At 47.1% G+C, this 22,455-nt stretch overlaps 1 protein-coding gene across 2 annotated transcripts; it reads left to right on the top strand.

The window, feature by feature from the left end:
* The first annotated feature begins 558 nt into the window (after positions 1-558).
* On the top strand, positions 559-19,645 carry SERPINH1 (serpin family H member 1). 2 transcript variants are annotated; one of them, XM_079973964.1, is made up of 6 exons: positions 559-744; positions 4,303-4,346; positions 12,599-13,251; positions 14,424-14,522; positions 15,635-15,867; positions 18,170-19,645. In XM_079973964.1, exons 3-6 carry the CDS (start codon positions 12,621-12,623, stop codon positions 18,470-18,472), a joined length of 1,266 nt encoding a protein of 421 aa, XP_079830090.1. In that variant the 5' UTR covers positions 559-744; positions 4,303-4,346; positions 12,599-12,620; the 3' UTR covers positions 18,473-19,645. The 2 variants fall into 2 exon arrangements, with proteins under 2 accessions (XP_079830090.1, XP_079830089.1); XM_079973963.1 differs by lacking the exon at positions 4,303-4,346.
* The last annotated feature ends 2,810 nt before the right edge of the window (positions 19,646-22,455 follow it).

The raw sequence follows: 22,455 nt of genomic DNA, 5'->3' as shown, positions 1-22,455 counted from the left end.
AAGCGTATGTAACCCGAGGTACCACTGTAACCATATAAGCTTTAGAAGACATCTGAAGTATTGGGAAGTTTTTAATGGTTGGTGTTGTATTGTGTTTTTAATATTTTTGCTGGAGCCAGTCAGAGTGGCTGGGGCAACCAGTCAGGTGGGTGCCATTTTATTTATTTTTATTTTGATTATCATTATCATTATTCCACCTTGGGCAAAACGATTCTTGCATTGCAGGAAACTGGGCTTGGTGACCCAACTCTACAACCCCATGTTTCTGTAACTATAAAGGCAGTTTAAAGCAGCACCAACACATGCATAAAATCCATTCTTTTCTCCTGCCTTGCCTTTCCACTTAGGTGTTGGGTGGAAGGGAGAACAGCTCACGTTTGCAGCGTTTCAAAAAAAAACCCCTTCGCTTCTCGTGCCGAACTGCAGCGAGAGCTTGAAGGACGTGGGAGGGAAAAGGAGACAGAACTACGTCTGTGCGCCTGGAAACGAGACTCTCCATAGGACCCTGCAGGGCCGGGAGGGAGCAGCAGGAGGGGCAGAGAGAAGAGCGCTGCTTGGGACGGGGGGGGGGCATCCTTTGCCGCAAAGACGCAGCTGGAGAGCGCTTTTTCCTGTCCCCCCCCTTACAACTTTCCAGAAGTTTCTCTCGCGGGGTTATATAGCCCCCTCCTCCGGGCCGCCGCGTCGCAGAAAGCGCAAAGAGAAGCCCGGCTGTACTTTCGCCGCCCGAGCGCCATCTCCGAGGTGAGCGGGGGCCCCTTTTGGAGACTTTTTGCGCAACTCTCGGGGAACCCGGCGCGGCTTGCGCGCGTGGCGAGTGCCCGCTTACTCGGGAGTAAGCCCCTTGACCTTCGGCGGGACTTCTTCCCAAGGAAGCGCGAAGCTTCCTTAAGGCCGGTTTGGGGAGCTTTCCTTTTTGGAAAACCTGCCTCGCTTGGGAAAGCGACTCTCCCTTTCCGGACGGCGAGGCGTCCGTTCCCTGCGGGTGGTTCTCCTGCGCAAGCCCCGCTGGGAGAAGCCGTGCCGTTGTGGTCCCGAGGCTTTGGCAGGAGAAGGGCCCGCGCCGGGGTGGCCTCCTTAACCCCGCTTGCCCCAGGCGTGAATTCGGATTAAGGCTCAGGGTGGCGCTGATCTTGGATTTGAACTTCGCTGGGGGCGTAGGGGGGACAGTTTCGTTTCCTTTTCGCAAAGCTGAATTCCTTTTGTAGCTGGTTCATTTGACTCTGCCGGCTTTTTGGGGGTGCGCTCAAAAGAAACCCCCTCCGTCGCCACCAGGCGGGACCTTGGAGACACGTCGATGAGCCGTCGAGCTCTCCTTATTTGGGGAAGGTGGCCTTTTCATGCAACGCCTCCGGGCTCCCCATCCAGGATCACAGAATTGTAGAGTTGGAGGGAACCCTGGGGATCATCTAGTCCAACCCCCTGAAAATACGAATACGCAGCTGTCCCAGTCAGGGATCGAACCTGCAACCTTGGCACTGTCAGCACCAGGCTCTATCCAAATTGAGTTATCCAGGCTATACAATGAAATGCTTTAGACGGGGGCTCCTGGCAGTGATGTACCCAGAGACCAAGGTTGGTTTAGTCCAGCGGTTCTCAACTTGTGGGTCCCCAGATGTTGTTGGACTACAACGCAAGTGGGGCGCATCTTGCGCTCTAGGATGCGCCTCGCCGTGCGCTCTGCAGGGCGCGCGTAATGCCCGTGCGCCCGCTCGCTTTAGGACCCGGCTTTGGAGAGCGGATGCCGAGAGGGACCCCCGGGATCTCCTGGAGAGCAGGCGGAGCAGGGAGGATCGCGAGATCGCCCTTTTCCTTGTGGGGAGCAGCAGCAGCCGCCTCCGCCCCGTCTCTCTCTCCCTCCTCCGGCGCTATTCCTGGGCCTTGCGAGCTAGTTGGCTGCAACTTTTGCCGGCAGGATTAAGCCTGCTCCGGTTTCCTCGCGGCTGCTGCTGACTGCATGGAAAGATTATACAAGCCTGGCCCCATAGAAGGGATGCTTGTTTTTTTTTTGGTGGTAGCGATGTGGTACTATACTTTGCGTTCAGTGCCTAGATTGGGGGAGGGCGTTCCAGGTTAAATGTTGAGTTATTCCCCACCCCCACCCCTGATGCCCAAAGGTCTCAAATGTGGGGTGGAGTGGCAGGCACCCACTAAATATTTGGGGATGGCAGAAGAAGTGGAAAGAGGCAGAGAGGGCACAAATCTCGCCAACGCTAAACACATCCCATGAGAGAAGTTTAAGTGCCTTAAAAGGTAGGAATAGACCTGCTTTTGGATCAGATTCAAAAGTCCTTTGGAGTCCAATATCTTGCTTCCCGCAGAAAACAACCAAATGCACCCAGAAAACAGGACAAAGAGGCAGCAGCTCCTTTCACTTAATGTGCCCTTAATAGCTATGTATTTTAAAACCGGGAACAAAACAGCTAAAAGCTGAAAGCCCCACTAACTGGGGGGGGGGTAGGTCCCCCCCCCCAAAGAGAGCAGAATTAGCATCTTGGTCAGTGTGAAGTGTTTGTGGTTTGGAATCTCCAAAAATAATTCCATGCGGTTCATCCCTTGTTTGTCTGGATGAATAAATACAAAAGGTAGGTGTTCCAGAATCATAGCGGACAGACTTATTTCAGGTCCAATGCGGTGTAGTGCGCCTATGATATGAAACGAGAAGTGTAAACCCACCCTCCCTTTTTGCCGTGGGAACCCAGAGTTCCCCCCGATAAGCAAAGCTTAGAAAGGTAAAAGAAAGCCAAGTTCAAAAAGGCGCATTGTGCTCTCATGTACAACTAACAAAATGTTACCTCTTTGCTAAAATGCAGTTGCTGTGAGATAACAGTTTCTTTGTCTGCAAACCCAGAATCTGTTTTGTTTTTTAACTTTTGAGGGTCGGATCTTTTGGTAACCCGAGAAAATGCTGTCACGTTTCACGTGCAAACTCTGAAATCCAATGCAGAATGCAAAAATGGTTTATCTTTAAAAATAAGTGTCCGGCCCTCCTGGAAAAGTCTCGACAGCTTAGCAGGGAGATTTAGGACAATGGCTTACATTTTGATGGGTGTGTTTTGAACAGGTCAGCATCTCTGTCTCCCCATCCCCAGTCACTCCATTTAAAATGTTTTGCCAAAATAAACCAAATTCCACGAAAGCCCCAATTTTGCGATGCATCCGAATAAACAGTGGGCGATATTTGTCTGAGATGCTTTTTTGACGAAGGGTAATTTGTGCAGACTGCGCCCGGCTTTGGTTTAGATACGGCATACCATTGCTAACTCTCGGTATCTGGTCTTGCCTCGGCTTGCTTACGTGGCGTGTGGGGGCAGCCAGGGACATAGGAGGGGCTTCATTATGTGTAGCTCTGAGGGAACACTGCAGAGGATGCTGTGTTGATTTTATGCGCTGCCAGAGGTCGATTTGTGCATTTTCCAGCTTGCCCATTCGCTTGGGGAAAGTTTTGGCACACTTCTGGAACATGTTACATATTTCTTTCATTTCTGCCACACCTTTTTAAATGCTCCAAGGAACCTTTTTATGACTGAGTGGAGATTTGAACCCTGCTCTCCCAGGTAACGGCTGCACTAGTCCAGTAGAGGAAAAGCACCAGTATTTTAAGATGATTCAAGTGCATAGCAAACACAAGCTCTACCCATATTTTGCATTCCACAGCTGGTAGCTAACCGGTTTCCTAAAATGCTTATAATTGCATATTTAACATTCCAAAGCTGGTAGCTAACTAATTTCCTAAAGGGTGGATTGAAGTTTAAGTTAAATCCCAGGACTGCCAACCTCAAATCTCACAAATTTCTCTCAAAGCACCATGAGTTGGGTTGAGAAAAGGAGGAGGGTTGCTCATTTAGGGCACCCAAATTCTTTTTCCCGCATATCTATGGTCCCAGGGAGTTCCACAGCTGCTGGCCCCGCCCACCTGCCCCTGAGGCCCCGCCCTCTTTCTTGGAAGCCCTATCCACATTATGCCATGTGGAAGTGGGAGGGGCTATGCAAAACAGCGAGAAGGAGGACCGCCCAGGCATTGGCTTGCGGGCAGGAATTCCAGAGGGGCGGCCGTGTCACTCTGTGATTGGTCCCCTTCCGATTTCAAAGTCCGCTTGGAACAGTGAGGTCTAGAAAGTTGTTTCCTGCAATTAAAGGAACTGCTCCAAACCTCCTAGCTAGCAGCACCCTCTGATTCCTTCCTCCTTCCTGGCCCGCCGACATGTAAACTGTAATTTCTAAAGCATCCTGTTGATCTGTTCTGTGCAAATGTTCTCGGATCCTTGAGGGAACTGCCTGATTTGTCTTGTTTTTTTTCAGAATGAAAAAGCCAAACGTTGACCACACTAAGAGAAAGTTCCAAGGTATCTTTAGAAGAACAACAAAAACTAAACAAAAACCCTCCACACTTGTCACACCACACATCCAAAATGAAATAACACCTAAAAGCTAGCGCCCTGTAGCTTTTAAGGAACCTGGGTTAGAGTGATAAGTTTGAAGACTAAAGCCTTCTGTCTTGCCCTGAGACAGGGTAACCTGGTCCACGAAAAGCATCCGAAATAGCTAGCTTGGCCCAGCTGTTCATATAGCGTTGCCATATTTCAAAAAGTAAAAACCAGAATACCCTGAAAGTTGTAAAGCGCTTTTTTTTTTGAAACCACCAAAATTGTTTTTCCAATGAAAAAAACGCCCCAAAAAATTGCCTTTTCGATTGAAAGAGCGCTGCCTTTTGCAAAAAAAAAAAAAAAAAAAATTCAACAACCTCCTTGATCACTGCATTGTTCAGTTGCAATTAATGCTTATTTCCCTGTTTAAGCTAAAATCACCTTCTTGAGAGTTAAAACGCTTTTCTTTGCTGGGAGCCTAATATAGAGCCTCAACACCGCCTCCTTTCTGAAAACCTTGTGGGTGGTGGAGCGGCAGGTCTGAAAATAATTGGGTTGTCGGTTCATAACCTGGAGATGGACTTAACAGCTCTGCAGACACAGGTGAAGAACAAGCGTAGAAACTTTCCTGTATCTTCCTCCTTCTTGGCTGCAGAGCTGTTAATAACAACAACAACAACAATTTATTTATTTATACCCTGCCCTCCCTGGCCAGAGCCAGGCCTAGGGCAGCTAACACCAGTAAAATTACAATAAAAGCATAATGGGGGGGGCGTGACAATTTAAAATATGGGTTAAAATACAATTTAAAATGCAGCCTCATTTTAATAGTAGCCCATAGATCAAGACCATAAGGGGAGGGAAACATAAGGGTCAGACTGAGACTAAACCAAAGGCCAGGCGGAACAGCTCCGTCTTGCAGGCCCTGCGGAAAGAGGGCAGGGCCCTGGTCTCTTGCGACAGAGCGTTCCACCGAGTCGGGGCCAGTACTGAAAAGGCCCTGGCCCTAGTTGAGACCAACCTAACCGCCTTGTGACTTGGGGCCTCCAAAGTGTTGTCATTTGTGGACCTTAAGGTCCTCCGCGGGGCATAATAGGAGAGTATGTTGGAGATTGAGAGCTCTTAAGTTTGGCAACTCCAGGCGAGCTCACTCTTAACGTTCTCAAAGACAAGCAGTTTAACCCCAGCAGCAGTCAATTACTTTGCTTCTGTAGCAAAACTTTTTGCCCTCCAATGTTTTTGGACAACATATCCCATCTTCCTTGACCGCTGGCTGCTGGGAGATGGAGTCTACCAGCATCTGGAACATGTCACCATCCCTGCTCCAGATGTTTCAAATTACAACGCATCATCATCATATTTGGCGCAATCATATAGAGGGCCAGAGGTTCCCCTATAGGCCCTGTCTGTCGTGTCCAAACCGCTAACGCTGTTTGCTTAACCGCTGAAGACCAGCTTTTGCTGCCGTTTGAGAGTGTTAGCCATGCGGACTACAGAGGAGTAAATCTTTGCTGGCCGAAGCTGCAGCCGTCGTAGGGATTTGTTACTGCTGAATGTGCCACTGGAGCATAGCTGCAAAGGCACCAGCTGCTCAAGACACATTGGGAAAGACGATGAAACTCTTAAGCTCAGGGGCATGGGTTTGATCCCCATGTTGGGTAATCATCATCATCATCATCATCATAAATTATTTGTACCCCACCCATTTGGCTGGGTTTCCCCAGCCACTCTGGGCGGCTTCCACAAAGACCAAAAATACACTAGTATGTCATACATCAAAAACTTCCCTTAATAATAATCCCAGCTCTACAGCACCTCCAGGCCGGCCTTTCTCAACCTGTGGGTCCCCAGATGTTGTTGAACTACAACTCCCATCACCGCTAGCTAGCAAGGCCAGAGCTCAGGGATGATAGGAGTTGTAGTCAAACAACATCTGGGGACCCACAGGTTGAGAACCGCTGCTCAAGGCTGTACCATTCGCAAAGTGGACGTTGCAGATCCTGTTCCGACAGATCTAACTAGGGACTGGTTCTAACCAGATCAGAATATATACAGCAAGAAAGAAGACATCTGGTTTTAAAAGCCTTTTTCATCTCCATCCCTGCTCCCACCCAACCGCCGTCACCAAAAAGACCTTTTTTAACTATCTGCATTGCTCGGAACTGTAATTTGACTCCACTTGGAAAGCTGTGCTATTTCCAGGAGTTAATTGCAGGGGGCCTTTTGCTTCTGTTTTGCCTGCGTGGCTCTTCTCCCCCTGCTCCCCCCCCCACGCTTTCTGCATGGAATGTCCCGGGGGGAGGCGGGGAAAATGGCTTCCCCCACTTCCTTCGCTTTGGTTTATTCTGCTGCATGCAGAGTACATAGCTCAGACCCCACCCTTGGCATAGTGCCACAGAGCGCAGCTGGATGAGGTCTTGGCTACCTGCCAGATGGGATCAGGGAAGAAAAATTCAGAATTGGGAGCAGAGTGGAAGCTCAAAAAGAGTTTTGTCTGAACTGGCCTTTGCCAATCTGGTGTCTTCCAGGTGTTTTGGAACATCTGGATGTTTTGGACGCTCCTTCCTTTTAAAGCAGAGATCGGACGGCCATCTGTCATGGATGCTTGACCTGAGATTCCTGCTTTGTGGGGGGTTGGACTAGATGACCCCTGGGTCCCTTCTAGCGCTAAGATTCCATGGAGAGCACCAGATTGTTGAAAGGCGGAGTAATAATAATACAGTGGTGCCTCGCAAGACGAAAAGAATCCGTTCCGCGAGTCTCTTCGTCTTGCGTTTTTTTCGTCTTGCGAAGCAAGCCCATTAGCGGCTTAGCGCTATTAGCGGCTTAGCGGATCAGCTGATAAGCGGCTTAGCTGATCAGCTGATAAGCGGCTTAGCGGCTTAGAAAGGGGGGGGAGGGGAAAAAACCCGCAGGAACTCGCAAGACATTTTCGTCTTGCGAAGCAAGCCCATAGGAAATTCGTTTTGCGAAGCACCTCCAAAACGGAAAACCCTTTCGTCTAGCGGGTTTTCCGTCTTGCGAGGCATTCGTCTTGCGGGGCACCACTGTAATAGGTAAAGGTAAAGGACCCCTGACAGATAAGTCCAGTCGCGAACGACTCTGGAATTGCGGCGCTCATCTCGCTTTACAGGCCGAGGGAGCCGGCGTTTGTCCGCAGATGGTTTTTCCGGGTCATGTGGCCAGCAAGACTAAGCCGCTTCTGGCGCAGCGGAACACCAAAACCAGAGCAGCGCAAATAATAATAATAATAATAATAATAATAATAATAATATAGTTACACCCCGCCCATCTGGCTGGTTTCCCCAGCCACTCTGGGCGGCTTCCAAGAAGGTATTAAAATACAGTGGTCCGTTAAACATTAAAAGCTTCTCTAAACAGGGCTGCCTTCAGATGTCTTCTAAAATGCCGTTTACCTTCCCACTGCAGTGGTACCTATTTATCTACATGCACTGGTGTGCTTTCAAACTGCTAGGTTGGCAGGAGCAGGGACCGAGCAACGGGAGCTCACCCCATCGCGGGGATTTGAGCCGCCAACCTTCTGATCGGCAAGCCCAAGAGGCTCAGTGGTTTAGACCACAGCGCCACCCACGTCCCTGTAGTAGTAGTAGTAGTAGTAATAATAATAATAATAATAATAGTGATGGATAAATAGTATTATTTAGGGCACTTTTTGAAATCCGAAGAGAAACATTGAATAAAGCTGAACACTGGAATATTTGCAACAGGTAGAAAGTGCTTCTTCACACAGTGCAAAGTTCAGCTATAGAATTTGCTCCAGCCAGATGTCATAATGGCCACCGACTCAAGAGGGCTTTAAAAGAGAGTTAGACAGATGGAAAGAAGATAAAGTCCTGACCAGAGAAGAATGGCAGATCGAGTTGATGGATTATGCAGAAATGGCAAAAATGAAGAATCACAAATCAGGAAGACCCAAATTTTAATAAGGAATGGGGGGAATTTATAATTTACATTAATAACCATTGTAAACCATTAAAATCATTGGTACCCAAATACAGACGGTCTTTTACCCTCGCCAGATTTAATGTTCTCCCTTCTGCCTTCCTTCAAGGCAGATTTGAGGGCAAACCATACACAGCACGGGTCTGTCCTTGTGGCTCGTTGGAAGTTGAAACTGCTTCACATGTATTATTACGTTGTCGTTTTTATGAGGATATACGTTTGACTTTTATTACACCTGTTTTGCAAAAGTCTAGGAAAGAATTGGAATATCATAGTTTAAAACTACTGCTAGAGGACAAGAATCCCAAGACTACATTAAATGTAGCTAAATTTTGTGCGTCTGCAATCAATCGCAGGAAGCAAGTGGTACCCCATAATGACCAAACCCCCAAATGTTAATTACAGGGGGCACGATAACAATTAATTTTTAATTTTTATATTTAAATCCTTGTTATATTCATATTGTCCCTTGTATACTTGATATTTTTTTATGATCTGTGATATTGTGTATGTTGACGCTGGTCTGTGACCGTATTAATAAATTCATTCATTCATTAAAATCATTAGTAGGATTGGAATAACACTTGTAGTTTAATGGTGAATTTTGGAGACAATGGAGAGGTAAAATATTTGGATTATCCTAAAAGATGCAGGAGGAAATGATTAACAACAGGACCCACAAAGGGGAGGAAAGGTCCATGAGATTCTTTGGAATCTCGTTTTTATGTTGGATGTTGTGATTGTAAAACTGTAATTTTAAAAAAGCAAATGAATAAAATAAAATAGGGTCAGACAAATTCACAGAGGGTCTCAGTGAGTACTGGCCATGAAGGCTGTGCCTTGCCTTCACAGTTTGAGGCAGCAATGCTTATGTGGAAACCACAGGAGAATCGAGGGCTTCTGTGCTCGAATCCTGTTTGCTGGCTTCCCACAGATGAGTCCCTGGCCTGATCCAGGCGGCTCTTTTTATGCTCTTTTGGCTTTGTGTTCCCGTTCGGAAACTACTTTTTAACCTCTCTTGAATCGAGAAAAAGGACAACGTCCCAGTAGTGGCAGCAGCTCTGTGCATCAATTCGACCCTCCGCCTTGGCGAAAGGACATTTTCCTCCCCAGTGGGAATATCTGGGATTAAGGCTTCTTCAACAGTTCAGTTGCTGCTATTAATACTGCACCATCGAGGCACTTAGCCAGTTCGGACAAATCCAAAGCGTTTAACAACCTGTTCCAGCCTTCTTTAAAGCTGGTGTCCGCCTGTCACTGGACTCCAAGTCCCATCGGCCTCACCTGGCCTCACGAGCGGTCATAGATTATGGGATATAGCTGGAGATTGGATTTGGGACAGATGTGGTGCAGATGTTTTAGTGGGAACATTCACAGTTAGCCCTGATGTGGAGTCACAAGAGAATCTCTCCTTCCTCTGGGAGAGGCTGCCCGTTGCCTTGCTGCCTGAGTCTGTGCTCTGGGATTAAAATAAATAATTGACATAATTCAGCCAGAAGTATTTCCCAGAATAACGGCTGGTGCAGATTTTTTTTTTTTTAAAATTTTTTTGCATGCTGAAATGAAGCCTTTTCAGGTGCAGGGAGAATAGTGGATACATCACATTTTTAATTAAAGGGAGGAATAAGATTGATACAATTTTTTGGGGTGGGGGATGACCCTTAAATACTCAAACTTTCTTGGAATCCGAAAGCTCCCTCTGGTGGGTCCTACAAGGAAGTGCAGATAGCTGCATGTTGACATTTGGAGATTGCAACCGATTTCTGTCCTTTTCCTCCGCAGCATGCAGGACTCTGCAAACCTCCATCATATTCCTCCTATCCTCACCTTTTCTCTAACCCGATGGCCCTTGCAGGGATGGTGAACCAGTGGCCCTTTAGATATGGTTGGACTACAACTCCCATCATCCCTGGCCATTAGACATGCCTGATGGGAACTGGAGTTCAACTTGATTCCTTGGCAGGGATGTGTCCTCGTTTTGCACCTCTTGCTATTTATTGGCCAAAGGTGATTTGCAGCAGCTTGCAACCAACCAAATGAAAACCCACATTGGGACAAAAAAGCCCCCCTTGAAACAGTACATTAAAAATACCCCAGCCACTTTTCCACCACCATTTTGAGATGAGGAGACCAGAACCACATGCTGCATTCCAGATACGGCTTTACACTGAGCCACGCTGCTGATTCATGGACCTCTATATTGTCAACTCAGACTGGCAGCAGCAGCAGCAGCTCTCCAGGATTTCAGACGGGACATTCTCATCCCTAGTGGGAGATGCCAGGGATGGAACCAGGAACCTTCTGCATGCAGGGCAGGTGTCCTGCTGTCTTGCCAAAGGCAAGGTGGTTCTTTTAATGAGATTCAGAAGCAATACAAGCACAAGTGAGAAGATTAAAGTTTCTGTTCTACACAGCAAGCACTATATACCGTATTTTTCGCTCTATAAGACGCACCAGACCACAAGACGCACCTAGTTTTTGGAAGAGGAAAACAAGAAAAAAAATATTCTGAATCCCAGAAGCCAGAACAGCAAGAGGGATCGCTGCGCAGCGAACCCTCTTGCTGTTCTGGCTTCTGGGATAGCTGCGCAGCCTGCATTCACTCCATAAGACGCACACACATTTCCCCTTACTTTTTAGGAGGGAAAAAGTGAGTCTTATAGAGCCCAAAATACGGTACATAACCAAGCAAGCACTTTGATCTACCACTGAGAAGCCCTTGAGAAGTTTCGAAGCAATTCGCCAGATGGCCTTTGTTTGCACAGCCCTGCTGCCATCAGTCCATGCACAAGCTTCTCAGAACTATGTCCAAAAACCACCTGATTTATAGATTATTGATAGCTAGCCTGTATGGCTTGTCCAACTGCCTAGATGCAGTTTATTCTTATTTTTAATTTTTAATTTTATTTGCTCAACACACCAACAAAAAAAGTATTACACCATAATAAGAATATCATCAGTCGTGCATTACATAAATAATTCATGTAAGTTCCATAATCCGTAAACTGTAATGGTCTCTTCCTTTTAAATCCGACTTGCCATCTACTCCATAAATCTAATTACCATTCTTTGCTGCCAATACATGTTATTGCTATCATCTCAAAATGTATTATCACATACCTAATGAACGATATTGCTGGTATTATTCAAATGCCGCAATGGATTTTAAGTCAGTATTATTAATTTTCAAATATATTTTAAACGCTTCCCATTTTGAAATAAATTCTTTCCTTAATAAAATTAAATTAAATTTTATTTTATTTTTTTGGATAGGCTGTCTAATTCAGCATAGTCAATCATTTTTTGGACCCACTCTTGTCTTGAGGGAGCTTTTTCACTTTTCCACTTTTGTGGCTATAAGAACCCTCCCTGCCACCGTTGCATAGAGAAAGATATCCTTAAATTGCATCAATAATACCCAATCAATATGCCTCTAGTTTGAAGTTTATTCATTAGTCACAATGTGCTGGTCGTTCATTAGTCAGCCTCTTCTCAATACTTGTACATCAAAGAAGGTCAGAAGATAACCAACATTATCGCTTCTTCCTTCCACCAGATGACACATTAAAGGCTACTCTCAGCCATCAAAGAGCAGAACAAGAGATGTTGTTGTCGTTTAGTCATGTCCGATTCTTCGTGACCCCATGGACCAGAGCACGCCAGGCACTCCTGTCTTCCACTGCCTCCCGCAGTTTGGTCAAACTCATGCTGGTAGCTTCGAGAACACTGTCCAACCATCTCGTCCTCTGTTGTCCCCTTCTTGTGCCCTCCATCTTTCCCAACATCAGGGTCTTTTCCAGGGAGTCTTCTCTTCTCATGAGATGGCCAAAATATTGGAGCCTCAGCTTCAGAATCTGTCCTTCCAGTGAGCACTCAGGACTGATTTCCTTCAGAATGGATAGGTTTCTTCTTGCAGTCCATGGGACTCTCAAGAGTCTCCTCCAGCACCATAATCCAAAAGCATCAATTCTTCGGCAATCAGCCTTCTTTATGGTCCAGCTCTCACTTCCATACATCACTACTGGGGAAACCATAGCTTTAACAAGAGATAGAGGGGAAGTAAACACAGGCAGGAAGAAAAGACCATGTCAGATAACTAAACGCCTTGATTGCCCCTACACTTGCCACTAAGCAACATCCCTTCCCTACATAGGCCCTTCCAGCGCTGGTGGTTTTCTTCACCCATAGAATATGTCTCCTGGTTGGAGAAGGAGCAGGAAAACGGGATGGCTCAGCCTCGCTAATCCTTGCCTTCTGTTTCCTTGCAGGCTCAGCTGGTTCCCAGCGTCCATGGCAGCCACCATGTGGATGATCCGACTCCTTGCGCTCTGTGCCTTGGTCCTTGCCGTTCCCCCGGAGGACAAGAAGAAGAGCGAGAAGAAGGCTTTTCCCGGAGACAAGAAGCTGAGCGACAAGGCGTCCGCCCTGGCCGACCGCAGCGCCACCCTGGCCTTCAACCTCTACCACGCCATGGCCAAGGAGAAGAACATGGAGAACATCTTGGTGTCTCCGGTGGTGGTGGCGTCTTCTCTCGGGCTGGTGTCCCTGGGCGGCAAGGCCACCACGGCCTCGCAGGCCAAGGCGCTGCTCAGCGCCGACAAGCTGAACGACGACTACGTCCACAGCGGCCTCTCGGAGCTCCTGAGCGAGGTCAGCAACTCCACGGCCCGCAACGTCACCTGGAAGATGGGCAGCCGCCTGTATGGCCCAAGCTCCATCAGCTTCGCCGACGACTTCGTCAAGAGCAGCAAGAAGCACTACAACTATGAACACTCCAAGATCAACTTCAGGGACAAGCGGAGCGCTCTCAAGTCCATCAACGAGTGGGCCTCCCAGACCACCGACGGCAAGCTGCCCGAGGTCACTAAGGATGTGGAGAAGACGGACGGAGCCCTCATCGTCAACGCCATGTTCTTCAAACGTAAGTGGAAGCCGGCGGGGAGGGTGGGTTGAGGTGCAAGCCCTGAGCTCTTGCTGAGCATGTGGGGTCCAGATAGGAGTGGTGGAATTGTTCAGCCAGCAGGAAGAGCCCTATTGGATGAAACCAAGCGTTTCTTAAATGGAAAATGAGCCAGGTCCCAAGCAAAGAAGAATGGCCACTTGAGTTGACAGAACATGCACAGCTTGCAGACTTAACGTACAGAATAAGAGAATGAGAACAACATGCATTTAGAGGTTGGAAAACGTTTACTGAATATATGGGAAATAATGGTGTACAGGTGAAAATGCTAGCGGCGTTAGATAACCAAAATGGAAGATGTAGAGAAAGTATCAGCAACAGAGGAATATCAATCAATTGGTAAAGGGCTGTAATGAGAGATTGGCAATACAATGGTACCTCGGGTTGCATACACTTCAGGTTACAGACTCCACTGACCCAGAAATAGTATACCTCAGGTTAAGAACTTTGCTTCAGGATGAGAACAGAAATTGTGCTCCGGCAGCGCTCCGGCAGCTAATGGGGGGAGGCCCCATTAGCTAAAGTGGTGCTTCAGGTTAAGAATGAATCTCTGGAACGAATTAAGTACTTAACCTGAGGTACCACTGTATTCTCAATGTGGGCTTTGGGCACATGCAAGAACGAGACATCAACAGTGTGGTGGCATTTGGTTCCTTTAGGGGAAAGGAGTTGCATCACTGTGGGTGCCACTACAGAGAAGGCCCTGTTCTGAGTCACCATTCAGTGAGCAACACCTATTGTTGAAAGGGCATCCATTCAGGGTGCAAGCTGGCTGGCCCAGGGAGAGGCACTCAGATAAATACCTCAGTCCCAAGCTTCTGAGGGCTTTGTGTATTAATATCATCACCCTGGATTTGGCCTGCTAATGTAAAGACGGCACAGAATAAATAGTGTTAAATAGCATTGCCTGCAAGTGCCAGTCAAAATGCCAGCAGCTGTGTTTTGTGCAAGTTCCTTGCTTCTGGGTTTGGCTTCTTGAAACGCCTGAAACCGTGGCTACAAAGCAAGAACCAGCTGTGTGTTTTTTGAATTGTGGTTGGAGGGGCACGCGTGATTAAATCAGATGTATGAGATACAACAAACTAGTCTGTCCTGCTGTTAACCGGCCTTGCTTCATCTCTTTGCTTCCACAGCTCACTGGGACGAGAGGTTCCATCACAAGATGGTGGACAATCGTGGCTTTATGGTGACGCGTTCCTACACGGTTGGCATTCCCATGATGCACCGCACCGGTAAGAGTGCCTGGAAAAGGAGGCCAGCTTCATTGGCTGGAAAAAGCTTCAGTTTTAGACTGCTAACACTTTCTAGGACATGGCCCCGTTCGCCTCTGTGTGGCTCCATCCTTATTTCAGACTTCGTGATATATCAGTATCTTTGGCGATCCCTCGTAGCCGAGTAAGATGGAATGTAGGGTCCCTCCAGATGGGTGTTTTGTGGGTATCTTCTGCAACATGCCATCAGTGCAGTCATAGTCTTCTTCTTCTTTGGCGATCCCTCGTAGCCGAGTGAGATTGTCTTCCATAAACACGATATTAACAGTGAGTCCGTAAGTGACTGTGGAGGCCAATTCTGGATCCACACGTCCTTCCACAGTGGGGACATAGGTTTCCGGGCGGGAGTTGATCCTGGTGTGGATTTGCAAAGCGTGCCTTCCTCTTAGCACATTTCTCCCTTGCGTCCTGAGTTCGAGTGTCTTCAAAGTCCACAACACCTTTGGTAAAGGCTGTTCTCAAACTGGGGCGCTCGCAGGCCAGTGTTTCCCAGTTGTCAGTGTTTCTACTACATTTTTTTAGATTTGCCTTGAGACAGTCTTTAAACCTCTTTTGTCGACCACCAGCATTACACTTTCCATTTTTAAGTTCAAAATAGAGTAGTTGCTTTGGAAGACGATCATCAGTCATCCACACAACATGACCAGTCCAACAAAGTTGATGTTGAAGAATCATTGCTTCAACACTGGTGATCTTTGCTTCTTCCAGTACACTGACATTAGTTCACTTGTCTTCCCAGGTGATGTTTTAGGAGACACCATTGATGGAATCTTTCGAGGAGTTGGAGATGGCGTTTATAAGTGGTTTATATTGTGATGTTTAGCTGGTGAACTATCACGATGTTGAAAAACAGACATCGGCCAGCCCTAATCCTGATCCTAAGTGCTCTTTAGTTGCTTAATTTTTTTCCCTTTTTCTTGGTACTGTTTTGCCTTGCCTCCATAGAAACCCAATAAATATTAGTGCCAAAAAAGAAGAGTGCAGTCTGCATTGATGTGCCGCTGCGCCTTTGCCTGCTTCGCCCCTCGCCTGTCTCTCTGCAGCCGCTGACTCATTCCCCTTTGTTTCCGAAGGGCTGTACAACTATTTCAATGATGAGGCAGAGAACCTGCAGATGGTAGAGATGCCTCTGGCGCACAAGCTGTCCAGCATGATCTTCATCATGCCCAACCATGTGGAGCCGCTGGAGAGGCTGGAGAAGCTGCTGACCCGGGAACAGCTGAAGGTCTGGCTGGGGAAGATGAAGCAGCGAGCCGTCGCCATCTCTCTGCCCAAGGTCAGCCTGGAAGTCAGCCACGATCTAAATGTGAGTACCGCCATTGCGTTGCATTTCGCTTTTCATTTGTACGCTCTAGCGTTCCCAAAGCAAAGGAAGGATTAGACCCTGATTAATAGAATGCATTAATAGAAATAGAATAATAAATAGAATAGAATGATTCTATATTCTATAATGAATAGAATAGAATGATTAATAGAAAGGGACGCGGGTGGCGCTGTGGGTTAATCCACAGAGCCTAGGACTTGCAGATCAGAAAGCCGGCGGTTCGAATCCCCGCGACAGGGTGAGCTCCCGTTGTTCAGTCCCAGCTCCTGCCCACCTAGCAGTTCGAAAGCACACCAGTGCAAGTAGATAAATAGGTACAAGCTGTCGGTTAAACCACAGAGCCTCTTGGGATTGCTGATCGGAAGGTTGGTGGTTCGAATCACTGCGACCGGGTGAGCTCCTGTTGCTCTGTCCCAGCTCCTGCCAACCTAGCAGTTTGAAAGCACGCCAGTGCAAGTAGATAAATAGGTACTATCCAGCGGGAAGGTAAACGGCGTTTCCGTGTGCTGCTCTGGTTTGCCAGAAGCGGCTTAGTCATGCTGGCCACATGGCCCGGAAGCTGTACGCTGGCTCCCTCGGCCAGTAAAGCGAGATGAGCGCTGCAACCCCAGAGTCGGCCACGACTGGACCTAATGGTCAGGGGTCCCTTTACTTTAATAGAATGCACACAGAGGCTTGGCCAGCAAGACTCTGGGAGGGGTGTGTATAATAATCCTCTCCACCCCTCGGCCCAGGTCGTTTTATTCACAAAAGAACTTTTTACACAGTGTTCGTAAGAACCAATCGGATTTCCTCTGAGCATTTCAAAAAACCCTACGTGGGACAAAGTCAGATCAGAAGAAATTATTTTAACTACAAAGACTACTCTGAGCATGCGTACATATCTGAGAGTAAATAAAACAGGACTAGAGGAATGCTTTTAGGAAACTCCGGAGGTCGTAAACAGGAGAGGCAAGATGGCAGTATTTACCATCTCCTTCCTGGCCCTTAAGATCTATCTAAAGATTAACAAACTACATTAAAGAAGCTACCTACTATATTTTATGGCTCTGGATGCCTGATGAACAACTGGCCTGTGTACTTAGAATACTGATACGTGCCTGTCAGGGTAGAGAAAACAAATTGCAGAAATGGAGAGGCTTGTGGGATTTGATCAGAAATTATTGTCAATGAATCGAACCCAGTCAACACCATGCTTTCACAGCGGACACAATGGCTTTGATGCATATTTTATAATTCCTCATAGTAATCCCATCTGATCCACACACTCTTGACATGTTCACTCCTACACTACACTACTAGAATCAAAGGAATCTCTCTCTTGTGTGCGACTACTGCCGTGAGGAGGGTACTTGATGCCCCCAAATGGCATATGGAAAAAGAGCAGAAGTCAAAATGAATGGGAGCCGAATTTGCAAGTTAAATTCATAAAATTGGAGGACAAGACAAGACAGCCTTCAAGGAGGATTGGAAAACATTTGTAGATTATATAACAGCCATACCTTGGTTTTCGGTGCGGCTTCCAATTGGCTGCAGGAGCTCCCTGCAGCCAATCAGAAGCTGCGCTTTGGTTTCTGAAGTCGAACGGACTTCTGGAACCGATTCCATTCAACTTCCAAGGTACGATTCTGTGTGTGTGTGCTAAAATGCTAGCAGATTTGGAGTAAGCTCATCAGTAAAAGTTACTTAGAGAATATGGTGGTGGAAAGAAGGTATCAAATAATTATAATATGCAGCCGAAATAGATAATTTGAGGAAACCATGGAAGGGTGGAAGGGAAGTCGATTACCAAGGGAATGTGTATTGGAAAACGTTTGACTAATTGCATTGTTTTTTAATATATATATTATAATTTGTATACTGCCTTTGTATGTTACTATGCACAAGGTGATTTGTAAGCTGAAGAAACGATGACTCAAATCACAAAGATCACACATGTAATAAGAGTCCGATTCAATACAAAAAAAGTCACAGTAACAACCAGTCAAATACAGTGGTAACTTGCTTTGAGAACAGCTTAGTTTATGAACAACTTGGACTAAGGATGCTGCAAACCCGGAAGTAGGTATTTTGGTTTGTGAACTTTGCCTTGGAAGCAGAACATGTTCCGCTTCCTGTTGAGAGTGTTCCATTTGTAAACTGAGTCCACCAGTGCTATGGGAAAGCACGCTTTGGTTTAAGAACGGACTTCCGGAATGGATTATGTTCGTAAACGGAGGTACCACTGTAAAGCAATATTCAACAATCCATTAGAATATAATATATATGTGCTCTCGTTTTCCAGAAACACTTGGCTGATCTTGGCCTAACAGAAGCCGTTGACAAAAACAAGGCCGACCTCTCTAAGATTTCGGGCAAGAAGGATCTCTACCTCTCCAACGTCTTCCACGCTGCGGCCCTCGAGTGGGACACAGAAGGGAACCCCTTTGAAGGGGACATCTATGCCCGAGAAGAGATGAAAAACCCAAAGCTCTTCTACGCAGATCACCCGTTCTTCTTCCTGATCAAAGACAATAAGACCAACTCCATCCTTTTCATTGGCCGACTAGTGAGGCCCAAAGGAGACAAGATGCGTGATGAATTGTAGTGTGTGAGCCCAAATATGCCATTCGCGTTGGGTTGCGTTTTATTTTTTTAAAATGGGGGGAATATGGTTCATCTTCTACAAACCAGTGCACCCATGCCATTAACTCACTAAAAAAAATTGGAGGTCGTAAAACAGCGGGGAGTTTGGGTCAGGGAGAAGCAAGCCCAGGGAGCCATCCCCACGAGAAACCACTTTTTGACGCTTTACAACTTATCCTCTTAAGACCTGCCCTGGCGCCACAGGGGAAAACAGCTCCCAAATTTGTTGTTCATGAGCTCATCCCTAGCAAGGTGGCATCCATTGCCCGGTGAGAGATCCTTTTAATTTGTAGGCGTTTTTGCTGCTGTTGAATGTGAAACAGGGGTACAACCAGCTACACGCAATATTTGATCACTAATAGGTGAAATTCTGAGTTCGTACCCGTTACTTGTAAGACCAACTAGTCATTGGGAGGGGTGAATTAAAAGGATTTCTCATTAGTGCATCCTTTTGTCAGCTGAAAAGCCCACTTTGTTTTTAGTTGGGACATTTTCTGAAGTGGAAAAAGGATTCCGGTTCTTTGCGATGGGTTACATAAAAAACCACTCTGGTCCCCAGTTGTGTTTCCAGACAGCCACATCCCTCCCAACTCCTGGAATGTCCCCTTAGTAACTAACTGGTGCTTTTCCTCATAAGAGGCTACATCCATCATTGAAGGAATGAGCAGCTGAAGCTTGCATTGGCGATGGGTGCCTTATCTTTTTGCCTTAACCTTGTCATTAACCTTCCCATTTCTTTTCTCCCTTTGTTCTGAGGCTCCCCACTGTTAACATTCCCTTTTACCGGAGTTAACGTTGGCAACTCTTGGCCCTTCTTAACAGCATTCGCGTAGTAAGGCAAGGAAGCATTTGGGGTGCCAAAAAAGATAGAATGCCAAGAATAAGCCCAGAGGAGGGTGGGTGCAGGGCAATGGACACAAAACACGGGCCTTACAGTGAACAATTCACACACTGAATCCTGGTGCTATTATACACTTTGGGAAGAGGGTCTGGGTGGGGAAGAGAACAGGGCAAAGCGCAATTGTGAGATGATTGATTTGTGTTATGTGAATGCAAGTATCAGATGCCTTTATTTTCTATGGTCGCACAAAACCTTTGTCGTACGATTTTTTTGCAATAAAATATTTTTCGGTGACTTGTCCTAAAGCCCTTGAATTTAGCAGGAGAGTGGCTCTTCCCATATGCATAAGTCATCAAACTCTCGAGGCTTGCAGGTTCTACGAGATTTCCAACACAGGCCACATATTTCCCATATTTCTTACAGATCTATGAATACTGTGTGTTGATGCAGTTTATTCTTCTTCGGCGATCACTTGTAGCCAAGATTGTCTTCCATAAACACGGTCTTAACAGGGAGTCCGTAAGTGACTGTGGAGGCCAATTCTGGATCCACACGTCCTTCCACAGTGGGGATATAGGTTTCTGGGTGGGAGTTGATCACAGTGTGGATTTGCCAAGCGTGCCTTCCTCCTAGCACGTTTCTCCCTTGCGTCCTGAGTTCGAGTGTCTTCAAAGCCCATGACAACAAGGGGGATGGACATAGGAAGATGCTTCCTACTTAGGGCCAGTGGTCCAGCTAGCTCAGTACTGCCCACACGGGTTGGCAGCAGCTCCCCAGCATTCTCCGCTGGCCTTAACTGAAGCCATCTATGTGCAAAGCCGATGCTTTGTCACTCCATAAACTGAGGCAGTAAAAACCCATCGTTCTTCACCATGTGTCATGGTGGCTGGGGCTGATGAGTTTTGAGTCCAGCGTCAAGATAGCAGGCCCCTCAACTATGTTTTGTAGGACCTGCCAAGGGTAGCTGCCGCCGCCACTTAATTCCTCATCACCCACCACTCCCAAGATGACCCACTACAGTTGTACCTTGGTTCTTGAATGCCTTGGTACACATACGTTTTGGCTACCAAATGCCGAAAACCCGGAAGCATTCCAGTTCCACATTCTTTGGAAGCCAAAAGTCCGACACAGCTTCAGACTTGAGTGCAGGAAGGTCCAGCAGCCAATCGGAAACTGCGCCTTGGTTTTCGAATGGACTCCTGGAACAGATTAAGTTTAATAACCAAGATACCACTGTATGCTCCTTGGGAGACACCATTAGCAACTGGGAACTAAACTAGGCAATCATTTGCTGCAAGCCAGCCAGCCAGGCTGTTCTATTCCTGATTCTAGTTGACATTTTTCATTGCTGCTTCCCTTAGAAGTTTAGCCCCACCTTTTTAAAAATCTCAAGCCTGAAGCTTGGATCTCAGCTCTCACATGCATTATCCAGAACACACTAACTCTTACTTTACAGCACAGGTGGACAACATATTAGGAACCTAAGGACACTTAAGGTCATCATCCAACTGCCTGCAATGCAGGGAATCCTTTGGCTCAATGTGAAGCTCAAACCCACAACCCTCATGCTCTACCAACTGAGCTAAATATGTGTTCCAGCTCCTGTCCTCTGTGGCCAACCAGGTGTCCATTATGGGAAACTCGGGATTTGAGAGCAAGAGTGCAACTGGTTTGTAGCTAGTGGTGTTCAGAAGCATTGATGCTTCCTGGCATCCAGATGCAGGGGTCAGCAAAATTTTTCAGCAGGCGGCCGGTCCACTGTCCCTCTGACCTTGTGGTGGGCTGGATTATATTTGGTGTGTGTGTGTGTGTGAAAATGAACGGATTCCTATGGCCCACAAATAACCCAGAGGTGCATTTTAAATAAAAGCACACATTCTACTCACGTAAAAACACCAGGCAGGACCCACAAATAACCCAGTGATGCGTTTTAAATAAAAGGACACATTGTATTCATGTAAAAACAGAGATTCCTGGACCGTCCGTGGGCCGGACTGAGAAGGCAATTGGGCCGGATCCAGCACCCGGGCTATAGTTTGCCTACCCATGATCCAGAGGGACACCTGACCTCAAGGGAAACTTTGTGGGCCACGTGCCAGTTTGAGTGAAGCAGCAGGTCTGGCTTTCACAGAAAAACAAAAAAGCATTTCTGTATACAGCAACACACACACACAGGACCCAATCCACCCAAAGGTCTTGCCACAATTCAAGGACACATTTCAGCCAAGTGGAAAAAAAGCACACAAGAAGCTGGTATTGAGGCTTTTCTGGTTTTGCTTGACAGGAGGCAAGAACCTTATACACCATGAATTTTTCTTAATCCCCGTTGGCAGCAAACTTATTTCCCGTGGGACTGAATTGCATCCAATACATGGTTCATGTGCTGAATGCTACCCCCGCCCCCACTTGTGCACAAAGCATTGGGCTACTGCCCTATCGAGGGAAGGGACGCAAGGCAGCAGCCCCAATCAAGGGAAGACTTGGGACAGGCTGGGCAGCAGCTTTTGAGACTTCCAGGCACAGTTCCAGCTTTTTTCTGAAAGTATTTGTTGTGCTGGGGTACTAGATACTGCAGCACACACAAAAGCTATCTGCGGAGTGTGCTTGGCTTCGATCTTGCCTCACCTGCTAGGCTTAAGCAAGTCAAGGGGTTCTCAGCCAGTCTCAGGATCTCCCTAGCGATGGCAACCCCTGCCTGGGTGGGGTGTGAAAATAGCACACACCTCCTCCTCCTCCTCTGGCCGTGCAAATCCTTCCATAGCAAAATAGTACTATCCCCCCACAATAAGGGAGGTGTCAGGAGGCTTGGGGGATCCTCGAAATTTACAGAAATACAAAAAGGAATAAATTAGAAGCGGAAAACACCCCAATGAGAACAGAGCACGCTCAATGGTCATACAATGCAGACTGAAAATCAGAAAATTTGGGGGCCCACTAGGGGGCGCATAGGAAGATGGCCGACAATAACATCTCTCCGACCCACGGGAGGTATTTGGAGGCTATGCTGGGAGTAATTAGCCTCCCTAAACCCACTCAAGACGGTGAGTGGGGCCGTATGCCTGCTGTGCCCGATACCACCCCCGAATTTTTGAGGGGGATGGAGG

The sequence above is a fragment of the Podarcis cretensis genome, assembly GCF_951804945.1.
Source record: "Podarcis cretensis genome assembly, chromosome: 4".
Taxonomy (NCBI): Eukaryota; Metazoa; Chordata; class Lepidosauria; order Squamata; family Lacertidae; genus Podarcis; species Podarcis cretensis.
This window is presented reverse-complemented; position numbering and strand designations above follow the sequence as displayed.

Bases quoted from the DNA above. Each gene is read 5' to 3' on its own strand.
- SERPINH1 (XM_079973963.1), top strand. From the start codon at position 12,621: ATGGCAGCCACCATGTGGATGATCCGACTCCTTGCGCTCTGTGCCTTG. The intron at 13,252-14,423 runs GTAAGTGGAAGC...TTGCTTCCACAG, and splicing joins CAACGCCATGTTCTTCAAAC to CTCACTGGGACGAGAGGTTC. The intron at 15,868-18,169 runs GTGAGTACCGCC...CTCGTTTTCCAG, and splicing joins AAGTCAGCCACGATCTAAAT to AAACACTTGGCTGATCTTGG.